Consider the following 22743-nt stretch of genomic DNA (forward strand, 5'->3'; position numbering starts at 1 on the left):
TCGGCCAGATTAGCGGTGTAACAAAATGCGCCCATACGTCCCGGCTAATCCATTTATTTATTATTCCCATCCCTCTCTGGCGCTGATGATTAATTGTTCTAACATGCCACTTTAGCACTAGGCGGCTTGGACAGGGGTGCGGGGAGTGTGTGTGTGTGTGTGTGTGTGTGCTCGGAGACACAACAGCTCCCCCAAACCGTTCACAGTAGTCCTGACAACTGTCATAACACGGCAGCTGATACAAACAACGACAGAATACTGCATGTGTGTACACGCCCGCCCGCACACATACATACACGTACACACATGCCAGACCTGGGTCAAATATGAAATTGTTTTCGATTCAAATACTTACCAAGCTTGACAGGTATATTGGAAACTATGAAAAGTGTAAGCCCTGCCTTCTGGTCCTCTTTGTTGGCTCGATTGCACCAGACGAGATCAATCGAGCATGGACAAGTATTTGAATCCAAAACAGTTACGTACTTGACCCAGGACTGACACGTGCAAACACACATTTGTCAAAATAGAAATAAACGTGTTTCTTTTCTTACCTTGTGTAGCAATGTAATGATTTGGTCGATGATAACCCTGAAAACCAGAGAAAGACAGAAATGTGTTACAATTGTGAATCTGTCTGACTAAACACGTGGACAGTTGTGACAGTACCTCAAAATACAGAAAGTCTGCACAGAAGAGGTCTGCATTCTAGAGGTTTAAGAATCCGACCTTGGCTCGCACATCAAAACATTAGCAATGATCTAAAGGCACCACTTCAGGCTTACTGTATACCGCATCCTACAATATCCAACATTAACTCTGTGACAAATATAAAGACGCAAGTCAAAATAAATGGATTCTCCCGTTCAGCCTTTAACCCCTTTTTGGCAATCTCCCATGATGCAATTCTGAGAGCACCTTTGCGGTTTTCCCTCCGTGAATGTCATACATGCAGCTGGGGAGAACTTGAAACAAAATATGCAAAGGAATGATACAATTAACTGTGGGATAGGTTATTAAAACAATGAAACGGGGAGAGAAACACGCTCTCAGCTGTGGCGTGCGATTCCTCCAATACAGATTGAGGCACTTATCGTGGCAATAGGCCCCGTCTCCCAGGGATTATACTGATCCCTTCAAATTTTATTTGTCAAGCGTCGTGTATCCTAGCACGATACGTGCAAAGAAGCTAAACATTAAGAATTAACTGCTATTCCCAGCCGGGCATCAACTCAATTGTTTTCCTTGTCTCATCCCCGTCTCTTATCTTGACCATATTTAATTTATCTCGACTGTAATTAATGTTTCCAAACTAAATAAAAGGACGGGCGCAAAGGAAACTTCCTCTTCTCTGATCCTTGGGGTTCTTTCAGCTATTGAATTACATTTCATTTTTTAATGACTTCTTTATCAGCCGTAGCGACATAGAGATTTGTTTATTCGTTCAAATGATTGTGCTATTCCATAGAGTGAATACACATAACTAAATAACTACGGTTCAGCAGTGAGTGAAGTACGACCACCACCAGGATCATGCTTATTATTTTTTCTTTCATGTAGATATTGTCTATTTAACCCGTTATGGACTAAGGTGCCCAATATAAAAGACAGAGGAATCAACATTTCAATGGGCAAGTGTGTCTTGAAAAACAGTCATATGATCAAATACAACGTTGGTGTCGCATCAGTCTGTTAAGGGAGATGTAATGCGCAGGTCGCATTAGTCCATAAGTGGTTAACAAACAACAACTGGAATTACCTCTTGAAATATAAATATTAAATAAATAAAATACTGGGCCCTTATTACCCACCTGAGAAAGAGTTTTTAAAATTCACATTCAATGGATGGTTCACTTTGTAGAGTTTTAGGAAATATTGGGCCTCATGCAATAATATATTTTGTACGAGTATGCCACGTTGGATTCAACAAATGCTCTTAACTTCAGAAAACTCTCAGAATAACCACGGAATCTGACCTATATGTAAATGAGCACGCATTCATGAGAATTGTGAAATAGCATAATTGATACCCCAAAAGTGCCATACAAGTCTAGGCGAATCTGCAATACCAATTCATAAAAATGGCATCTGTTCGTTTAATGTACTGTAGGTGAGTTCAATCGGATAGATGGCTCAATGGAGCCATGAAGAACAAGGCTCATAATCTACACAGAACACTGTCAGCACCTGATGGCGTAGACTGTGTTTACTGCTTCTGCCAAAACATAACATGGTGGATCGTTGATAAACTCCTAAACAGTCTGAAATACTAAAATACATTTTAAAAATACATCACTGGAGTACAAGTGATTTACTTTCGTTCTTTAAAATACAAACCCATGAATGCCCTTATACCAGCCACTGTAAAGTCTGTAGGTCTACAGAAACGTCTGTAAATACTTAAAATAGCATTCACTGCATGTCTGGGCCAATACAAAGCATACACTAAAACTGAAACTGTATCAAAGAACCCCAAGAAAAAAATTCCCCCAAAAAATTGATTTAATCTGCAAGAATGACTGAATATCTATAATCATCTTGGTGCTTTCAAAAGCAGCAAAAGTGTAAGTCTCTGAAGGTTTCCCCTCTAACAAGCAAATCCTTTTATTCTTGAGATCATTAAGCTTAACTACCATCCAAGGGAGTTTATATTGAGCATAAAGATTAGCTGAATGAATCTGGGATTTAGGTAACTGACTTCTGCCCTTTGGTTTCCTTTGATGGAGCCCTCCACTAACAGAATTTCATAGCTTTCAAAATGATTGCAGTGGAAGGGTCAAACTCGTTGCCGATTGAGATAGATTGCTAAAAAGAATGCGTGCAGTTTGTTCCCTGTTCTTCACTTCCCAAATTCAACTCCTCAACTGAAGTCCTACGTGGCAAAATAATCTTTCATTTTGATATGCGGCTACAATTTTCTCATATTCTCTCACAGGGCGCTTTCACTGGTTTTTAAAAGGAAATGCTTTCAATAAGAAGGAATATGAACATGAGAGGATTAAAAGCAATACAAAAATTGGAGTGCGGAGAAGTTCTAGTCTTCGGAATTGGTCAGTTGTGGTTCCAGTGAAGGACATCCGATCGATCGTTGAGGATTTTGATGAGGCGTCTGCCTTTATCCAGCTTGTATTTTACTGGGCCAATTCAGTCAATGACTTTTCCTCAGGGGGAAAACTACCTTAGGGGAGTCCCATCTGACATTTATTCCACAGAAAACCCCGAAAGCCCAGTGCCCCATCCACTGCTCCACATCACAACTGCAGCCCTCCATGTAGGTTACAAGTGACCCAAAATAGTGAGCAAAATGTGAGCGTAAAGACAAGGGTCTATGTTCTTGTTACAGATCCTTAGAACAAGAAGTTTCGGGCAGTTCCATAGACCTGCCGTTTTCGACGTCCCTCAGATGTGTTCTGAAGTGCTGCTACGTGCAGGATTCCCACCTCACAGACTAAATTACAAAAGGGAGCGGATCGGTTATGCAGACCGTGCAGTTGCCTTCATTATCATGTCCTGGTGGTTGCTGAATGTTGTGACCACCTGGATTGCCGTAATTAGCTTTGCGTCGTTCCCTTATTGCGGAGGAGTCAACCTCAGCACGTCCACAAACACAACACAGTCTCTCTCACACACTCACACACACACACACACACACACACACAGTGGAAGTAAATATACGCATTGCGGTTGAAGTGTAGACTCTATTCTTGCAAATAGTACATCATGTGAAGAAGGCAATGCCCCCCCCCTCCCTCCAGCAAACTGCCATAAATCAGTTAGCCTTACTTCTTATGCTTTGTAAATGCAGAAACAAAGGAGGCGACAGAGATTAAACCATTCCGAGTAAGAATACACTTTAGTATGCATATATTCCTGTTTAATAATGAGGTCTTTCTAATGTAAAGCACTCAGCACATAATGCTCCATACACTAAAAGGTGGAAGTGTAAATAATTAAAGGGCCTTTCATTTGTTAGAAGGTGTTCCACCTGCATTATGAATTTACACATCCCTTTGAAGACTACTGCGAAGCCCGTTAATGACAAGCGATAGCAAATCAAAGAGTTAGTTCTGGGCCCATAAATATGCACGGGGCTGTTCGTGAGCGTAGGCCCCACGCCAGGCAGCTGACAGGAGTTGAAAATAACATTTACTCTGTCAACAGCGACAGAGGGAGGACAAACACCCGACCCACACCTCCTCAGAGCCTGTGCGACTCGGTGGGGCCGCGGGGGAATCCAGACGTGCGCTCAAGACGGCAAACGTAGTCCGCCGCAAACGGTTTCTGTTGAATGATTTTAGAAGAACATTTATAGAAATGCAGCGCATTAACCATTACGTGGTTATTTAAAGAAAGTTTTGAATACGTTAAGAACGTTTGATGAATCTTACGTGGAACGCTCGTACGAGACCGTCGTATGAAGTAAGAGAAATTTATGAATATGAAAATGTTCTTGCATGAGACCCAATATTTTTTTTAACTCTAGAAAGTGAAATGAAAATGATTGTCACCTTTTGTTTTCTCTGCGTTCCCCTGTCAGCAGGCATTTTTTTTCGCCGCGCACTACCTTTTCAAACTGTTAGCTACCGTTAGCTAATGTTAGCTAACGTTGGCGGCCAACAGAAAAAAAGTTTGAATATGTTGGCGAACGTTAATTAATGCGCCAGCAACCTCAGTGCCATTACAAAATTCTCGATCATTCAATTCTCATGTTATAATGCTGCTGTCGAACTGAACACAAAAAACACTGGTCACACAGTCATGACCTCTCAACCCAACATTCTCACCCGACGCAAACATCCCCAAGCAAACTCAGGCCCGCTAACTAGCGCACTTTGTTACATGTCACCCGCTAACTTAACCCGCTTACATAAAGGCTTGCCTGCCAGCTGTGACCAGTCGTCTTTTCATACGGTCGCAAGAGCGCGACGGCAAAGGGACGTGACTGATGAACTCCGAGGCCTGCTGCGAGCGGCGTGCCATCGCTGCCGTGTTTACAGAGAGCGGCTGTTTGCTTTCGTTCACAAGTCCGTGCCTGAGACGGAGCAGTCTGTTTACATCTTGTGGGAGAATCAAAGTCGGATATGCTGACACTCCGTCTGGATCGATAGTGTTTTTTGAGCGGGAGGAAGAGGGGAAGAGAGAGAGCATGCGGGTCTGAGTCCCTGTCATCGGTTCCTTTGGAAGAGCTTGAGCGCTCGCGTGCTCGGGGTGACCTTTATGTCTCTGCTCCGGCTGGTGTTTGTACTTACATCGACGTAATTTGCATTAATGTAATCCGAGCTCTGTTCCCCCTCCAGGGCCTGGAGCCTGACACGGGAATGATCATCTGGAAAAATGAGGAAAAAAAAAAAACAAGCGCACAATTAATAATATTAATGAGGGGAAGCCACAGGTAGCCTCCCGGCTACAGACAACTCCTGGAGGTGAGACCGCTAACTTCTGGAGCCAGGGATGAATAGTTCTCTTTCAGATACGTTACGGAGAGGTTCCGCACAAAACTGGCCTTTGGATTGATGGAAGGCATTGTAAATGAATACTAATCATTGGGCATTCCTCATACATGTTCGGATCTATGCTGCAGTTGGGTTTAAGGGTCTGGCTGTATGGTTTTGGGATTCAGGAATTCAAATAGCTCTTCCAGAACCTTCCATGCTGAAATGGACAAAAGCACTGGCAAAGCCGTTTTAAACTTCAGAGCATATTACAACTTACAGGTACAATACATTTCGAATTGCACGACAGTTTTAGGACTGTTCTATGTTCACATAGTGGTGCTCTTATTGCAAATCCCATTTCTAGCTGGTAATGTTTGCTATTTAATCAATAATAGAACTATTGCACTCAAGGAGACATGTATTAGAGAAAAGGTGATGATCGTGAAGATGATTTCGACCCAATGAATCATTATAAAATATAGCACTTAAGTATTGAAAACCCAAGTTGCCTTGTTTGAGAAGCAACATGAAATGTGGACTGACAGAAATTAAACCACATATTCCCGGCTTACTTCTTATTTTCTATGACTCAGCATGAAAGATTGATCTATTATAATTATTAGAGCCAGGTCTCAGTTGAGCCCCTATGGCAATAAACACACTCATGCCTGGTCCACCTTGCTCATTGGCCAGCACAGTGGATGCTGGCCTGTGATTGGCCTAGTTCACTGCTGTGTGTTTTAAGCTACACGGTGCAAATATCCAAGCTATATTATCAGTTTCCTGGGGCAGGTGTGTTTGTGCATATGTATTGTGTGCATATGTTGGTGTGTGTGTGTGTGTGTGTGTACTGATGGAGAAGTGAATATGGGTGCTTGGCTTTGAAGAGAACAAACCTCCGGGCCTCATCCTCATCTCAAGAGATTGTTTTCATAATCACCACGGAAATTGCAATACCAAGATACAGTGTATATGGACATACGCTTGTCACTTTGAGTAGAGATCACAGCCATAGGCCTGTGATATTCTACTAATATCAACTGATTAAACATGTAATTATAACAGCAATGGTCTCAAAAAGGACACATGGGGAAACTGCAATTTTGATATAAGATGTGAAAACACATCCAGATCCAGGTTCAAACACGAATACTGAAGTGTGGAACAGTAAGTGTGAATGGACAGAGTGAATGTCACCTATCCCCCAAATTCTCCTGACAAGCTGGCTGGTGCCTTGCATGGCAGCCAATCACCGTTGGCATGTGAGTGTGTGTATGAATGGGTGAATGAGAAGCAGCAATTGTACAGTGCTTTGGATAAAGGCACTATATAAATGCCAACCATTAGCCACAGAGCTGTGGAATTTGGTGACAGTCAAAAAAGTACAGAACAGAGTTACAGTACTTTCACGAGAAGTTAAACTTATACGTACATGCGATGATATTCCCGTATCGGTTCTTCATTCTGTTTTCGTCTTTCTTGGCTGAGTCCCAGGGCGCGGACTGTCCTTCGAAAAAACTCTGAAACGGGAAAGACAGAGAGGGAGAGAGAGCAGCCGTGAAGCGAGGGTGTCATAGTGTCAGCTCCGCAATTGAAAAACGAGTCGAGGAACAGAATCCCCTTTTCAGTTTGCGCACACAAAAAAAAATAAAAAGTGAGACATAATAAAACAATATATCCACATCATTATCGGACATCAAACGCCAAAGGAGCGGATCCCTCGGAGCGATGTCAAACAGGGAGCCCATTAGGACAGTGACGGCTCGGTCGAACGCCCCTCCCCCGCCCCCCGAGCGCCGCGGCGGCACAAAGTGTGCGGCCCGCTTCGTTTGAAGGACCCGGGTGCGAGGAAAAGAGAAAAAAAAAAAAAAAACCCCAGCCAGTGGCAGATCAAAAACCCACGCCGCTCTCCTTAGGCTCATGAAATATTAATCGCGCGGCGATTCGAGTTCACCGTCCTGATCTCGCGCGGAGCACAATTAGGACTAATTATGAAAATAAACCTCAACTGGCGCGTCGCTACGGTTCGAGGGGGCGGTGGTTCACAAGCGGGCCGGCGCGTACGTGGGGGCCAACACTCCACGCCAGCTGCCAAGTTCCTCCTTTTAAAAAGATACGGGCGGAAGTATAAATAGACCGTAATGATTCATTACTATCCGGAGCGGGCCGCGTTGCGCCGCTACAGCGCGACGGTTCGAGAACCGCTCGCAAAATTGATATGATTAGCCGTGATTGCACACTACCCTCTCCCTTCACTCTGGGAAGCTATTCTTCCCCTCTTGCTGAATGCAACACTGCGAAGTGGAATTAATCTGGAGCACAAAAAAGGCTTGATTAATCTCCGCGCGGCTAATGCCATCCCATTTCAGCTTCACACCGACGCCTCTCCATCACCAACAATGCCGATTCCCTGGTGACAGCGGGGCCGGCCGCCCCGATAAATAGTTCTGACATTCGCCCAGACAAGGAAACTGAACTTTTCTCAAATTCCGGATAAAAGACGACCCAGGCCTCACAGAAACACACCGTCTCCAGGGAACGGAGACTGAAACTGAGGCCTTTAGGAGATCGCGCGAGGGCATTCAACTTAATGAGAAACTGGAAAAACCCTGTTTCCCGGAGACACGTGAGGCTCGGGGGGGGGGGGGGGGGGGTGTGGGAGGCAGGTGGCTTTAATATGCAAACCAAACATCCTTTGAGCTACGGGGCGATGATATAAACGCATATCGCAGAGGGATTAAAAGATGAACCTTATTGTGTGACCTTTCAACCGTCTACACCGGCACTGATGACAACCGCCATGGCCGGGGCCTTGTAAACCGTGGCTACATGAGACACTTTGAAGGGCAGGCCGCATTTTAATGTAGATTGCTTTTCCTTCAGACATGTCAGAACTGGCTGTGAAAGGCGTTCGACAGCATTTCATAAATATTGCCGATGTCGGATTCGTCCTTTTTTTTTTTTTTTTTTTTTTTCTCCTCCCGGTTTTCGAGTTTCAAAGCAGGCTTTGCTCGCTATTCATCACTGGCTAGTGTCTTTCAAGGCACGGCTCCCTTCATGTATTCCGGGTGACACGGAGCTGACAAACTCAGGAAAGAGTCAATTCCGCGGAGAACCTTTCATACGCTCAAAACTTTTATGTAAACTAATGAGATGCGCAGACCAATAAACAGCCACCGGGGGTTAGGATAATGAGGCGATATTCAAAAGGTCTTAGGAAAGCTTTACAGCTGGCTAGCTGGGTACATTATGCAAGAGAGTTTCACATTCGAGCAATGTTTGATACTGCACACACTTTCAGCAAGTTAAGAAAACAAAAACCAATGTCAAAATTGCGTTTGGGTTTCTGTTAAGCTCAGATATTCCATGAAAAGATTATTATGTGCAAGTTGTTCAGTCATAAGGCTGTGCCTCAATGTTTGATGTTATGTGAGGGAAAATGGTTAAAAAAATGCTGGCTAATCAAATTCATATTGCATCGAAAAGGGCACATGCCCTACATCGACAAAAAAAATACAAAAATGATGAAACAAAAGATATCGGTATGCAAACAGTGCAGGGGAGGGGTAATACCACAGTGAACACAGTACTGTCATTTGTAATAGCCTGATGACAGTAAAGTTGCATGATGGAAAAAAGCATTCTACCAAACTCCAAATTTAAAAGAAAAAACAAAACTCAAGAATGCATAAAGTGTAATCTGAACAGATGCAAATAAATCTAGAGTGTCTTATGTCTTTAGGAACTTGAACATGTTTCAGTGGCTGCAGTCCATAATTTAGATATTTAAGACTGATATCATTTGAACTTATTATTTAGGTCACTATATTAACATGTATTACATTACATTACATTATTGGCATTTGGCAGACGCTCTTATCCAGAGCGACGTACAACAAAGTGCATACCCATAACCAGGGATAAGTTCGCTGAAAGACCCTAGAGGTAAGTACAATTTCAACTGCTACCTGTACAACAAAGATAAGGACAAGGGCCATTTTTTTTTTTTTTTTTTTTTTTTTTTTTTTTGAACAAACAAACAAACAGAGCAAAAGTCACCAAAGTTAACTATCCAAACACTGCTTACCTAGCCAACTAAAATACTGATACACAAGTCACAGAGACAACAATTAAGGTTCACAGGGAGGTAGGGAGGGATGGGGAGAGGTGCTGTTTGAAGAGGTGTGTCTTCAGCTTGCGCTTGAAGGTGGGGAGGGATTCTATAGTTCAGGATGTATCATATCCTGAACAGATTTTATGGATATTAAAATAAATAATATACCAAATAAATCCATAAAAAGTTGTGTGGACCATATACCTTTTTCTAACAACAGCATGTTTAAAAAATTTCAGATTTTCAATATTCCAGCATTTGAGCTTGTTGGATATCTTTGAGCAAAACTGACACTAATGTGGATCTAGAAGAGTAGAGCTTAAACAATGGCATACACCTGTTATGTAATTTGCGTGGTTGCAGTTATTTTAAATTAAATTAAATCAGCAAAGTAACGCTACATCTTGTATACAGTATATTACTTGTTGGCACCTGGTTTAAATATGTCATCCTACAAGTCCTGGCTGGACTACCCATGATGCACAGCTACTTTGGCACTGTGATGCTGAGCGGACGCTCTTATCCAGAGTGAAGTACCATAAAGTGCAAATCAGAACTAGGGACAAGTGCGCTGAAAACCCTAGATGGAAGTACGGTTCAAAGTCCTACGGTGATTACATAGATGAAAACTTGAACCCTTGTAGAATAATCAGATAACTGTCCAAGTAGCAATACAATGGTTGGCAGCTAGAACACCCCGAATACTAAAATAATTGATATAACACAAGTGCAATTATTTCATATAGCAACCACATAGCATCCATGGCTATTTATTACAGTGAGGTAGGGAGAGAAAGGACACCACACAGGACTCTATTTTGCAGGAACTCTAACCCTCAGCCAGCAACCAGCCTTGATTGACAGACAGTGAAAAATCTATGGTGGTTCCTCTGGTCTGTGGCTTCTCCCAAGGCAACATTCTTACTTTTTTTATTTTATTATTATTTTTTTTTACAAAATATCTCTTTCTACACTTGCCACCCACGATAAAAAAGAGGTCTCTTATGCAAACCAAATCAGAAAGTTGTGTGAAAACTCGAAGCAGCTCCTGATGAGGGTATAGCATTCTGCTTTTGGCTCAGGTGCAATGCAGACATCTTTGATTTCAGACACTTGTGATTATTCTCAACGGTGCCAATCACAACAAATCAGACTTTCAAAATCACTGGAAAACACTTCATAATATATATGAATATAGCTGCAAGCAGTGATTAAGGGGACCAAGCACTCAGTCACAAATACATATTCATATACAGAAAACATACATATGCATATTCCTAATGAGGGCTTACAGCCTAGTGAGTATCAAACGGCAAAAATATTTTCCATTTCTGTGTTGAGCTCCATAGCACCTTGTGGTTTATTTGGGATGGAGTTGCGAATGCACACAATGAATGTCAACAGTGTCCAAATGTTGGGGATTCATTGTCTTTTTTTATAAAATTCCTTTAGCACATGGCTTACTGCATGCATGTTTTCAAGCACAGCAAGTTTTTTATACTGGGTTGAGATATCAGTGAGATGTTAAAATCCTAGGTTTGGCCAGATCGATCAAGCCGTCTAGGAGGAGACATGCATTTGCTGTAGTGCCATCAAGTGGCCAATCAAAACCAAAATCGTACACCTCTGTCAAAGTACAATGTTTGGTACGGTAATGGACCAGGAAGTGCTTGGCCCACTAATTAATGCCACAGCTATAGTGCTATAGTTGGCACTACCTCAACAATAAATTCACAGTGATTCAATGCATTCAGGAGTTGGGTCACTCCAACAATCACAGCTCAAATCCTTACACATTACACCGTTAAGTGACATTTATATTTATGACTTCAACAACAGCTTCTGTTCTGATTGACACAGCCTGGAGCTCTCAAGCACTGGTGTTTATACTTAGACATTAGATACCGTGCAGTAGCCATAACAGGTATGGTGTGGAAAGAACTGCGAATAGTATAGAAAATGGTCACATTCAAATCCAGCAGGCATTCATGATAATTTTGGATTATACAAGTATTAGACTAAATATGGCAGAGAACATATTTAGGTAAACCTAATTCCCCATTTTCCCCATGAAGCGGAGCACAGTACAGATCTGCACTCATCCAATGGCTTTGGTTATAATGCACAACCATTTAGCACAATATGCTGTTTTAGGCAGTATGCTATTACCATTGGAAGTGTCGTACTGTCACTCTCAGCAAAAAAAATAGGGGCAACAAATGACCACAACATTCGTATTGTGGACACAAATCATGCATGTCCAGAGTTTTCGCCCCCTCAAAAGGTTTGGGTGCACTGGTATTCATTTTCCAGTTCATTCATTTCACACATGAATTCATAGAGGTCTACAGAGAAACATTCAGGTAAAGGAAAAATAAGAAGTATCTAAACAATATTAGCAATACATTCTGTATGAAAATATGAACCGCTTTCTTAGTGACTTGGGAGAAGATCTTGAGAATTACACTGAATTAAACACATTTTAAAGCTTTTTTGTGGAGTATATTTCTAAGAAAACCGCATTACAGAGAATGTATGACAACTACAATACTTTGAAAAGAGCAGAAATTCCTTATTTGGTACTTTATCATTTAAACACAGTTCAAATGTATGCTACAAGCAGTGCAGTATTACTTTTTGGCCAAAATAGTTTTGCCATTTATTTTTCATGAGACATCAATATGCTGAAACGTAGATGAATAAATACAAAACAAAAAAAATGATAAAAGCTCTAGTCTAATCCTTTTACTGAAATAATGATCTGCTGACACTCCGAATGACTCTTCCATAAGTTAATTATGGCCTTTTAAAAGCAGATCAATTCATATGAATTCTTATTTTTCAGATATCTAAATCAAAATACAAAAAGCAGTGTACTAACAACACAAAATAACCAGAGCCAAATAAAACTAAACAGAAAATCAAAGAGAAAATCAATGGAAACATGGAGTGCTGTCATATCATGCATCCTACCTTTGTCGGTGGAATGATGATATGACTCGGGTCAGAGCTACAGTACCACTATTACACAGCAGAATAAAACCAAAAAATAAAATCTAAAATTATCCTGCCCCTCAATTTGAAGAATCTGCTTCTCAAGGTTCAATTCTGCTTCTCAAAGCCCCATTGTACAGGGTAAACACATTCAAACCTGAAATCTTCTAGGGTATACCACCAAACTATTTTGATTTCTTTATAAATGTAAAAGACTACAGGTATATGTTTTTTTTACACCTGCTTTACAAGTGTAAAGTCTTTAAATTCAGTAAGCAGAAATACATCAATCTTTAAATCTGATTAGGTTTAAATGAATCGGGTAATTCTATTCCTAGTGGCTCGGTGAGTATTGGTTTTGCTTACACCAATTACCTTGCCTTAATTAGCTAATTAGTTGCATGCACCAAGGCTGGTTCACTTGTATATTAGGTTGCAGTAAACAGTTCATATAGGGATACAAGTACAGTCTTCAGCTGTCATTTCTGTTTTCTGGACCAATAAACCCAAGTGCTGGAAATTCTTATGATCCAGATGTCAGATCATGTAAATAATTGGCCTATTTAAATAATTAAGAGCAAAAAGTGTCAGAACTGGCTTGAAAAACTGACAAAGTAACAACCCTTCTTTCCTACACTTTGCTATCTGGTAGCAGATGAAGAAAATACCACCAAATATATTTTGCAAGCTAAGTTTAACTTGCTTAAAAAGAAGTTGACTGTCCATGGTATATAGAATGTGCCAGTTCATTAATATGAAGTCATGTCACCTTATGCTTAATAAGCGTTTAGGTGTTAGCTTTTTTGTCGGAATGGATCTCATGTAATATCCTTCCCCATGGAAACTGTAGGCTGGCCATGTGTGGTTCTGGATGCTCAGTCTCTCTTTATTCAACCACTCCAAAATCATTGGACAGTGCGCTTCTCATGTACTTCACCTCAAATAACTAGAACATTGAATGGTTTCCTTTTCTCAAAAGATCTAGCCCTCATTTGCTTTACAGCCCTTGAAAGATGAATAGAAATATTGGGCATAATATTCCACAATATAGCTTTCCTGACAAGTACTACTCAATCATGCTAGTCAAGACCACAGTTTAAGGAAGTCGCTGAGTGACAGCTGAAACAAGTCAGCCGGACAGAAGCAGGACTTGGCTCCCTGGGTAAAGAAGGCCGCCATGCTTTTGGTCACAAGACCTGATTTTTCTTCTGGGTTTCAGATGTAGACAGCAGCATCAAATCAAGTGCAAGTTCCATGTTTACAGCAAGTGAGAATAGAGCAAAAGTAAAACCATCATTTGTACCCATAATGCTTTACTTCAACCTGCATTACAAGCATCACTTCTAGAAAAAGACAGGAGCATGTTGTGTCTATAGCTCCTATTTGGTGGCTACCCCTCTAGCATTGTACAGTTAAACCAAAGGTTTCCGCTTACCTCGTTTATCTTTTCCACAGTTAATGTACAGAAATAGCAGAAGCATGGATCAGAGAGAGATAAGTGAATAGTTTAGTTGAGCGCCTGACATCTGCTTTTGTCAGGTTTAAAGGTCATTGACCAGAGACAGGGTAGCAAAACAGCAATGAGACACTAATACACACAGGCAGACACACATACAGTACATGCGCACGCACACACACAAACACACGGACAGACGGACCATCGCTCACGCCCGCATGCAAGCAGCACACTCAGCTGACTTCATATAAGCCTTCCATTTACATTTTACTTTACGGGTTTTTATAAACAGGGAGGAAGAGAGTTAGAGGAGCACTTTGAGAGGGTGCATCAATTATTCTGCGCGCTGTATTTTTAACTGCCGATATTATTGCAATGCGGCTATGTGAGCCTTAAAAATCTTTATCCATAATGAATTACGCCCTCAGGGCAAGCCCTAAACCACAGGCCCGGGCCTGTCTGAAAAGGGGATTCTGGGAAGCTACATTATTTATTTAATTTGTCCATCTTCCAATGGTGAATAAAATTGCTGGGGCTAGGCTAATGGGCAGCTGGGTAGGGGTGGGTGAGCTTCATTGCAGGTGAATGTCTCCTATACAGACGCTTTCAAGCAGGGAGTTCTTTTTAAGGCACTGAGTTCAGTGATAAGTGAAGACGGCATTCCACGCTACGCTAACCAACCACCTAGAAGGCTGGGAGGATATAGACCGAACAGCCATTTGCTTATTGAATAGGAACCTCTGTTCATGCTGGATGAATCAACTTGGCACAAATCGGCTGCCCTGTCTGACCCCCTGGGTGAAATGATGAGGAATTTCACCACTGGATGCCGAGTAAAAGATACTCGGTGATCACTTTATTAGGTAGGCCTGTACACCAGCTTGTTAATGCAAATATTGCAGCAAGTAAATGTATAAAAGCATGCAAACATGGTCAAGAGGTTCAGCTGTTTTTCAGATAATAATGGGGCAGAAATGTGATCTAAGTGACGTTGACCGTGGAATGATTGTTGGTGCCAGACAGGGTGGATTGAGTATTGCAGAAACTGCTGATCTCCTGGGATTTTCACACACAGCAGTCTCTAGAGTTGGCAGAGAATGGTGCAAAAAACAACAAAAACATTCAGTGAGCAGCAGTTCCGCGGGCAGAAACGTGTTGTTAATTAGAGTTGTCAGTGGATGAGGGCCAGAATGGTCAAAGCTGAATGTAACAGTAATAACCACACATTACAACAGATGCTCTATGCAGAAGAGCATCTCTGTCAAACATCTTAAGTGGATAGGCCACAGCAGCAGAAGACTTAAGTCTAAAAAATAAGTCTAATAAATACCTAATAAAGTGCTCACTGAGTATATATTAATTAATGCAGAACACTGCCACAGCAGACTGTCACAGCATCCCCCATTTTGTGTGTGAAGAGATTTTTAGACTGAGAGGTAATTTTCCCACCAGGACAGTTGATGATTGCTAAGTAGCTAATACAAACGCATGGTAACCAGCTCAGGGTCATTAAACGGAGCACTGTGGCGTGGTGCACACGTAAAACTGTGGGAGCACAAACATAAAGAACGCAGAACCCAGGTAGGACACACAGTACGGTACATACGAGGACACACGGCAGGGTGCAATTGTGCAGCAGAGGTGCATCTCTTAGAAAACCACTGACACAACTCACTGAGGTAAATACCATGAAAGAAGAATCAAAGAAATTAAAGGAATGTACGAAACAAAACAAATGCGCAAAATATCATAAAAGAAGAATCAAATAAATTACAGGTATGTATGAAACAAAACAAATGCGCTAAATATCATAAAAGAAGAATCAAATAGATTACGGGTATGTATGAAACAAAACAAATGAGCAAAATGGCATGGAAGAAGAATCAAATAAATTACAGGAATGTATGAAACAAAACAAATGAGCAAAACAAATAAACAATAAACAAAATAAATAAACAAATAAGAGGGGCTTCAAGTGCCGGGGGGAGGGTGGTGTTTACAAAAAGTGACGACTTGCTTTGTAGAATCGAATATTTTCACTCAGTGCCCAAGCGTGGGGAGGAACAGGCGATGGCGGCGGCGGGGGTGGACGCCCGCTCCTCACCTCGTACTCCTCCTTGAAGCCGTATCCCTCGGCACACTTCATCTGCGTGATGTGCTGCAGCAGGTCGGCCACTCGTATGGCGGGGTGGAGCTGCCCCGTCTGGTACGGCACGTCCACCGCCTCCCTCTTCTTGTACGAGTGCGTGTGGGACTGCACCAGGCTGCTGGTGTCACTGGTCATGGTGTGGTTCTCATCTGCAACACAGCGAAGCGCAGGGAAACGCACGGTGGTCAGGTCTGACCGTCTCCCCGAAACACGGTCCTGTAAGGGTTAGTGCGGAACCCACGGTAATGGACGATGGCTTGTAACTAATTGATGGGCACAGCACGACACAATTGATCCACTAGATGGTAAAAAGAAATGATAGGATACATTTAATTTAATAGTAATTAATAAGTATAAATGTTACTACTTTACACTTTACTTACTGAGACTGAACCAGCACTATGTACAATTAAAATGCTCACACGCAAACAGAAACGGATACACAAACACATACAGTTCAATGGCAAAAGTTGTGAAAACAGAATAATAGTGACATTATGCAGGGAAAAGACATTTACATTGTGAGACTGAGCAAGGGGAAGATTCAGTTCATACTCATAGAGTGCTTTTATACACTACCCTGAGGTTACAAAATAACTAGAACTGAATTAATACTCATGACTGAGTTCTGAGTGAAAACCCTCTTTCACAATAATGGCAAAATGAGGTTGCACAAATGCTGTAATGGCCACAGATGACAAAGGCGCACAGTGAATGGTGGGTGGACTGGGGTTGGCTACAATGACGATGTCCGAGGAGACAACCGTGGAACGTAGCAAAGGCTAAAAAAATAAACAAAATCAAATAGGGAAAGATGCGACAAAGTTACAAACACGCATGAGATAATGCTTTCCGATGGGTCACTCCACTTGCCATGCTAGCTAATGGCTTCACGGTGGACACAGGGGGGCGTGAAATGCTATATGTCAACTGCCATGCAAGTCAAGACACAATCAGAAGCAGCCCAAAATGGCAACCTTCTGTATGAAGCACACAATCTCCTCCCCCAACAGGGCACACTGGGAACTTACCATTAATGGGCACTTTTTAAGAGGATACATAACAGGTTAATATGAAGAAAAAAGAAGGAGGAGAGAAAGGAAACAGGGTATAAGCAACAATATAGCATGAGCACCTGTACAGTTTTCTAGATGAATTATACTAGGCAAGATCTCCTGCTCTTTGTGCCCTTTGTTTACAGTCTATTCAGTCAAAGCATGTCGAGCAGACTGCTCGAGGATGATTCACTTGGGGTATTTGTAGTTGCTGAAATAACCTTCGGCTCGGCTATTAGCACTGCATTACTGACAGCAAAAAAAAAAACAAAAAAAACATTTTTTGGTTTCAAAAAAGACTTTTACCATACTTTTAAATTTTTTTTCTGTTAACAATGTTCGACATTTACAAATCCGAAACGGTAAAAGACAAATGAATGCCGGTTCGCAGCAAAATCGAAATGTCTGTGATGGAAAACTTTCTGCAATAGTACTCCATAAAACTTCCATAGTGTAAAAAGGGCTGGGTACCCATCTCTGATAGTGTCTGAGGCTTTATCTAGACTCAAACTAGTACTGTAAACGTCACATCGTTTAGCAAAACTACTTCAATAGTATAGCACACTGTCGACCCTACTGCAGTAACGTGTACATAGCTGACTGGTAGCTGTACATAGTTAATGCAAATACACTAATGGTAAATGTACACTAAGGCTATCGATGTATTCTTATATTCTATTGTGTAGTATTGTGTGTTGTCATAAAAAGAAGAGATGAATATATGAAAAAATAGTTTTGTAAAAATGTATCTACAGAAAAACACTGCAAAACCGCAAAACACAAAAAATAAAATGCTACTAGTAGTCAGCCAAAGGCAAATGCAGCATCATGAAGAATAATAAAGGTTGGTGAATGAGACAAATTCGGCCAAACTGAACATTCGAGTTCAACGCATATCCCTCCCTTTCACAGGGGGTGTGCCCGGGTGTGAAGAAGTGGTCCTCCTCTGTAGTTTAGATTATATTTGTTTGTTTTTTAGGGTGGGGTGGCAGTGGGGGGGGGGGGGGGGGGGGGGTCAATGGTCCACACGGACGTTAGCGGGTCGTAAGCGATGGGCGATGTGGCGAGCTGCTGCACCGCTCTGTCACTCCCCCTCATCCAGTCCACGTCGTCTGTCCATGCATATGAGAGGTCATAGACATACGTGACATCACACGCACGACACGGAATGTGGATGGGATGGAGTGAAGCCAGCCTCAGCTCAGTAAAAAAAAGGCCCTGGTCTCACAGAGAACTAAAGCAGGCAGGTATGGAGGTGAATAAGCCATCCTCAGTAACAGAATCAACAGAAAATAGAACAATAAACCATTGGAACCCCCCCCACCCCCCATGTAAATTACTGAACTACCCAGCCATCCCCGCTCCCCTCGTTACTCTAACTAATGGAATAAACAAACATTGCTGTACTACAGATACACAGTATCTACCTCACGTTTTTGATTTTTTTAGAGTAAAAAAAGAAGAATGATTTCTCACCTAAGATAGCAGTTGGCACAAACGGATCTGCCCACACCCCAAAACCAGTGCAGGGTTGGAAGTTTTCAAAGGAAAAGAACATGGTAGTAAGAAAGGATCACAGCAAAGCAGTGGTTAACATTTTAGTTATTAGGGCAGAGACATGTTAACAGCCACACAGGAAAGACAAGGGCCAGCCTGGAGGAAACCCACACCGAACGTGTTTTAACCGATTGGATCTCATTCCATGTGTGAAATAGTGTCTAACATAAAAAATTGTAATAGAAATTAGCCTATATTCAGCAAACATCTGTCCAACATTAATTGAGAGAAATTTGTGTTGCTTGCCCCCTCTCCAAACACAAATACATTTCCTCCCATTGACGTTGATAATTGCTGAATTATTCAAAATGTGTTTGCGAACAAAATTGAATCTTGCTTGCAAATGTGGTCAAAGTTGGAAACAAGTGTAGATTGTATCCAGGCATCTCATAAAGTATGAGGAATAACAATATACAGCATATAGGCAGATTAATGAAGCTACCGTATAGCACACTTCGAAACGCAGGTTCAGTAAACAACATCACATTCTCATTGCAAACGTACAGTTAGCCCTGCTCACACATTCCCACATATTGCCATGCATCCAGCCTGAGATTAACTAAAAAATTGTACCAACTGACTCATATAACATTTGTTTTTTAACAACAACAGTGAGTGTTCTGTCCAGGCAGAGTGTTTACTGTAGTTCGAATGCAACTGAAATGTCAGTAGGGAGCTAGTGAACGGAGCAGGTCAAAGTTGACAGGTTAAATCCCAGGTAAACAAGCACGTTGAAAGTACCTCCTAAATGGCCAAAAAACTAGGAAGGTATAGAGCTCAGGTCATTACCTGGGTAGTAGGAGTTGGGGACGGATGTGCTGAGCGTGTTAGTCTTCATGGTGAAAGATGACGGCGAGGACACAGCTTTCAGCGGAAACAAAGAAAGCACTGATCAGTTCAGATGCAAGTGGGGGAGAGGGAGATTATTTTTTTTCCTCCGTCGGTCGCAGAGTGACCTTTGTTTCATAAGAGGATTTCATATTTCTTTTCTGGTCCAAAATAATGACGGCCACATAGATGCGCTCTGTCTAATGCACACTCAGAACTTTGAAACAGGAGACTGCTTAGTAGAGCCCTCCCCATCTGAAAATAAGTGCAACGGAATACTTAAGACAGAAGAAGTAGAAGGGAAATCTATCAACGTTTCCATGGCAATCGCAAAAATAATGTGAATCTCTGTCTCTCTGCCTGAATATGTCTCAAATTATGTACTTGAAAGTTTGTTGCTGGTTAGTACAAGGTATACAGCATAACAAGGTTCACTGGACTTGAGGTCGAATTTGAGTTATGCAGTACCAAACTCTAAAATGGATGCCCTTAGCACTCCAAACTATACATATTACTTGGGGTAAATGACCCTGTTGGCCTGAGGTCCTGTTTTGTGCCTCAAATGGGGACAGCTCTGACAACCACAAGTTGAAAATATGGAAATATAAACGAAATATACAGTCAAGTATCCGACCAGACCGACTATTTCATTAGGCCTGACTTTTATCTTTTCTTTTATGCTTCTTGACCTGACAGCAACATGCTAGATAACGTAACTACCAGATACCAATATGAACATGTTAATCTATTCTAATATGCATTACACTATTTTGTCAGCAAGTTTCATGGGGATGGCTCATACGGAATGAGATGGAACCAGACTGTTTCAATAGAGTGTGGATTCTAGCCTTTGTGTCTCCCACACGCCAAAATGATTTCAAGTAACGTGCAGTTTGGACATATTGCAATGATTACACTGCGTACCAGCATATCATCAATCAAAAATAACAAAAGGCATCTAAGAGAATGTCTCTCGGATGAATACAGTAAGGCCTGGGCTGTTTTGAGCACCCGTCTGTTCGAAGCCGGGATGTCTGGCTGTCAGTTCAAAATCTGTCTGACAGCCAGCAGCATAAGGTCACATGTGAAACGGTCTGTCATAAACAGCCGTTCTACTGTTCACCGGAGAGCATGTTTACTTATTTATCCTGTTCAAAGCCACTTTGGCTTATATCAACTCTTTCAGCCATAAACAGCGCATCTCATTCAATATTAAAAACGGAAGGATTATCAAGGAAAATCTGTCCTCTCCACGCTGATTCTCGTTCTTCGACAAACGAAAAGGAAGAAACTGTAAGCATTTAAACTTTTGCTTTTAACGAAACTAACTTTTCTTTCTCCTCCCGCAGAAGTTTTTAGCTTTAAGCACGCTAAATGGAAGGGGAATGAAGATAAATATTCGATACGGCCGCGTTCGCTCGCGATGCACTAATGTTCTCGCTGTGGGTTTCTTCTTTTTGCTGAATTGTAAGTCGGCGGGTCTCTGGATTGAAGCTGAGCGAGGCAGATGGCAGAGCTGCTCAGACCCTGCTGACCGTGCAGGCTGACCCAGACGTTGCTGTAATCACTTCTCCGTGTGGATTAATGGGCCTGTCCCGGGCCTGCTCGGCCGTCCCGGGAGCAAAGGGGGGATTCTCAGCCCAAAAAAAACCACAAAGAAAAAAAAAAAGGGTGGTTGGAAGGCTGACTAACAAAAAAAAAAAAAAGAAGCAAATTAAGCCCAGGAAACAGTAACCGCATTAGAAAGATGCCGATCGACGCAGCTGACTTTGTCCGGATGACGAAAACGAATCGGTCGAAACATAGTGGGGAGACGTTGAAGCTGGGGTATTAAAACCTGATCGGTCAGCTGAAAAGCATTAGTCTGGTGTGACTGCTGCAAGCAAGGAGTGTAGGGAGACAAAACATTAGTTAATGTTAAGGCAACCATTTGGGGATTAATTCTCCACAAGCATGTGTGCAGTTACTTAAATGAGTTTGAAATTAAAACATCAATCTATTATCGTCTTTATACATCAAATGTACATCTCCTTAAATTCTCAACAATGGTGTGCTCCTTTTTAAAGAGCTAAGATGACCAATGCCTAATGAGGTAGCAATCACTCAAATGTGATTGACTGGGTTGTAAGTGAACCCAGATTTGAGAAAATACCCATCCATAGTTCTGTGGACTCTACCGTTCCCCAGTGTCGCTGTGTACTCCCGTTTTGCAGACACTTACTTCTGCCGTTGAGGTTGTGCGTGTCCATGAATGAGATTGCTTCATCGCAGTTGGTCCCCTGCTCAGTGTAACTCTTGTCCATGGAGTTCACCATCACCGTCATCTCCTGCCGAGTGCTGCTTAACGTTTCCTTGCGCTTCTTTGCCAATTTCCTTCATTCACCACAAAGACAAAACAACAAAAAAACCATCACAGGCTGAATAGTCTTTTTTGTCAGCAAACAAGGTAAGGGTTTTTGAACAATGAACAACACTACTGTTAAGTTCCAAAGTTCAAAACCGTCATCTTGCAAGAGTGCCTTCTAGTTCAGCTTCAAGAAAGGAACCTTTTGATCTCAAGGCCAAGGATAAATGACATACAATAAATAAACAAAAATCAGAGAGAAAAAAATAGGCCTGCAATTAAATATGCTTCCTGAAGCTGTACATACAGCAGACCTGGATCAAATACGTAATTGTTTTGGATTCAAGTAAGTTTCAGTGCTTGATTGATCTTGCCTGGTGCAGCTGAGCCAACCAAAAGGAGCATAAGGCAGGGTTAGCATTTTTTGAGAGTATTTCATACAGTGGTTGCGTGTTTCATTTGGTGGTTTGCTTCAGCGGTAAGAATTTCGGCAGCAGGGAAAAAATAATTATGACGTTCAAGCAGTAGGGGCAGTCTTGCTGCATTTCGGCCTGTAACAGTCATTTGTAGCAAGATTGCCCATAATCCTTAGTGGTTTAGGGTTTGCTTTCAAATGTGAGAGTATAGGGTATATCTTCCACCGCAGCACATAATCTCGTTAGCACTGGTATCTTGTATCTAACTTTTAAAGATTTAAATTGATCCAGTAGTGGGACTTTTGCTGTTTATGGATGGTGCGACAGAAATTGTCACTGCCGTTGACCGTAATCAAATGCTTTAGTTTTTTATTGTTCTACTGCACCAGTACACC

General features: G+C 41.8%; 1 protein-coding gene across 15 annotated transcripts in view; it reads right to left on the bottom strand.

The window, feature by feature from the left end:
• ptprma (protein tyrosine phosphatase receptor type Ma) overlaps positions 1 to 22743 on the bottom strand; it is a 208212-nt gene that overhangs the window by 23054 nt on the left and 162415 nt on the right. For 7 of the 15 annotated variants that reach the window (XM_061237454.1, XM_061237451.1, XM_061237447.1 and 4 more), the window contains 7 exons: positions 21810 to 21961; positions 19550 to 19624; positions 18680 to 18706; positions 16104 to 16297; positions 6868 to 6955; positions 5250 to 5326; positions 555 to 591 (listed from right to left, as the gene is read on the bottom strand). In XM_061237454.1, the coding sequence (XP_061093438.1) occupies positions 555 to 591; positions 5250 to 5326; positions 6868 to 6955; positions 16104 to 16297; positions 18680 to 18706; positions 19550 to 19624; positions 21810 to 21961 (650 nt within the window). The remainder of the gene's footprint in view (positions 1 to 554; positions 592 to 5249; positions 5327 to 6867; positions 6956 to 16103; positions 16298 to 18679; positions 18707 to 19549; positions 19625 to 21809; positions 21962 to 22743) is intronic. The other 8 variants (XM_061237458.1, XM_061237455.1, XM_061237461.1 and 5 more) reach the window with 2 other exon arrangements.

Source organism: Conger conger, chromosome 4 (assembly GCF_963514075.1).
Source record: "Conger conger chromosome 4, fConCon1.1, whole genome shotgun sequence".
Taxonomy (NCBI): domain Eukaryota; kingdom Metazoa; phylum Chordata; class Actinopteri; order Anguilliformes; family Congridae; genus Conger; species Conger conger.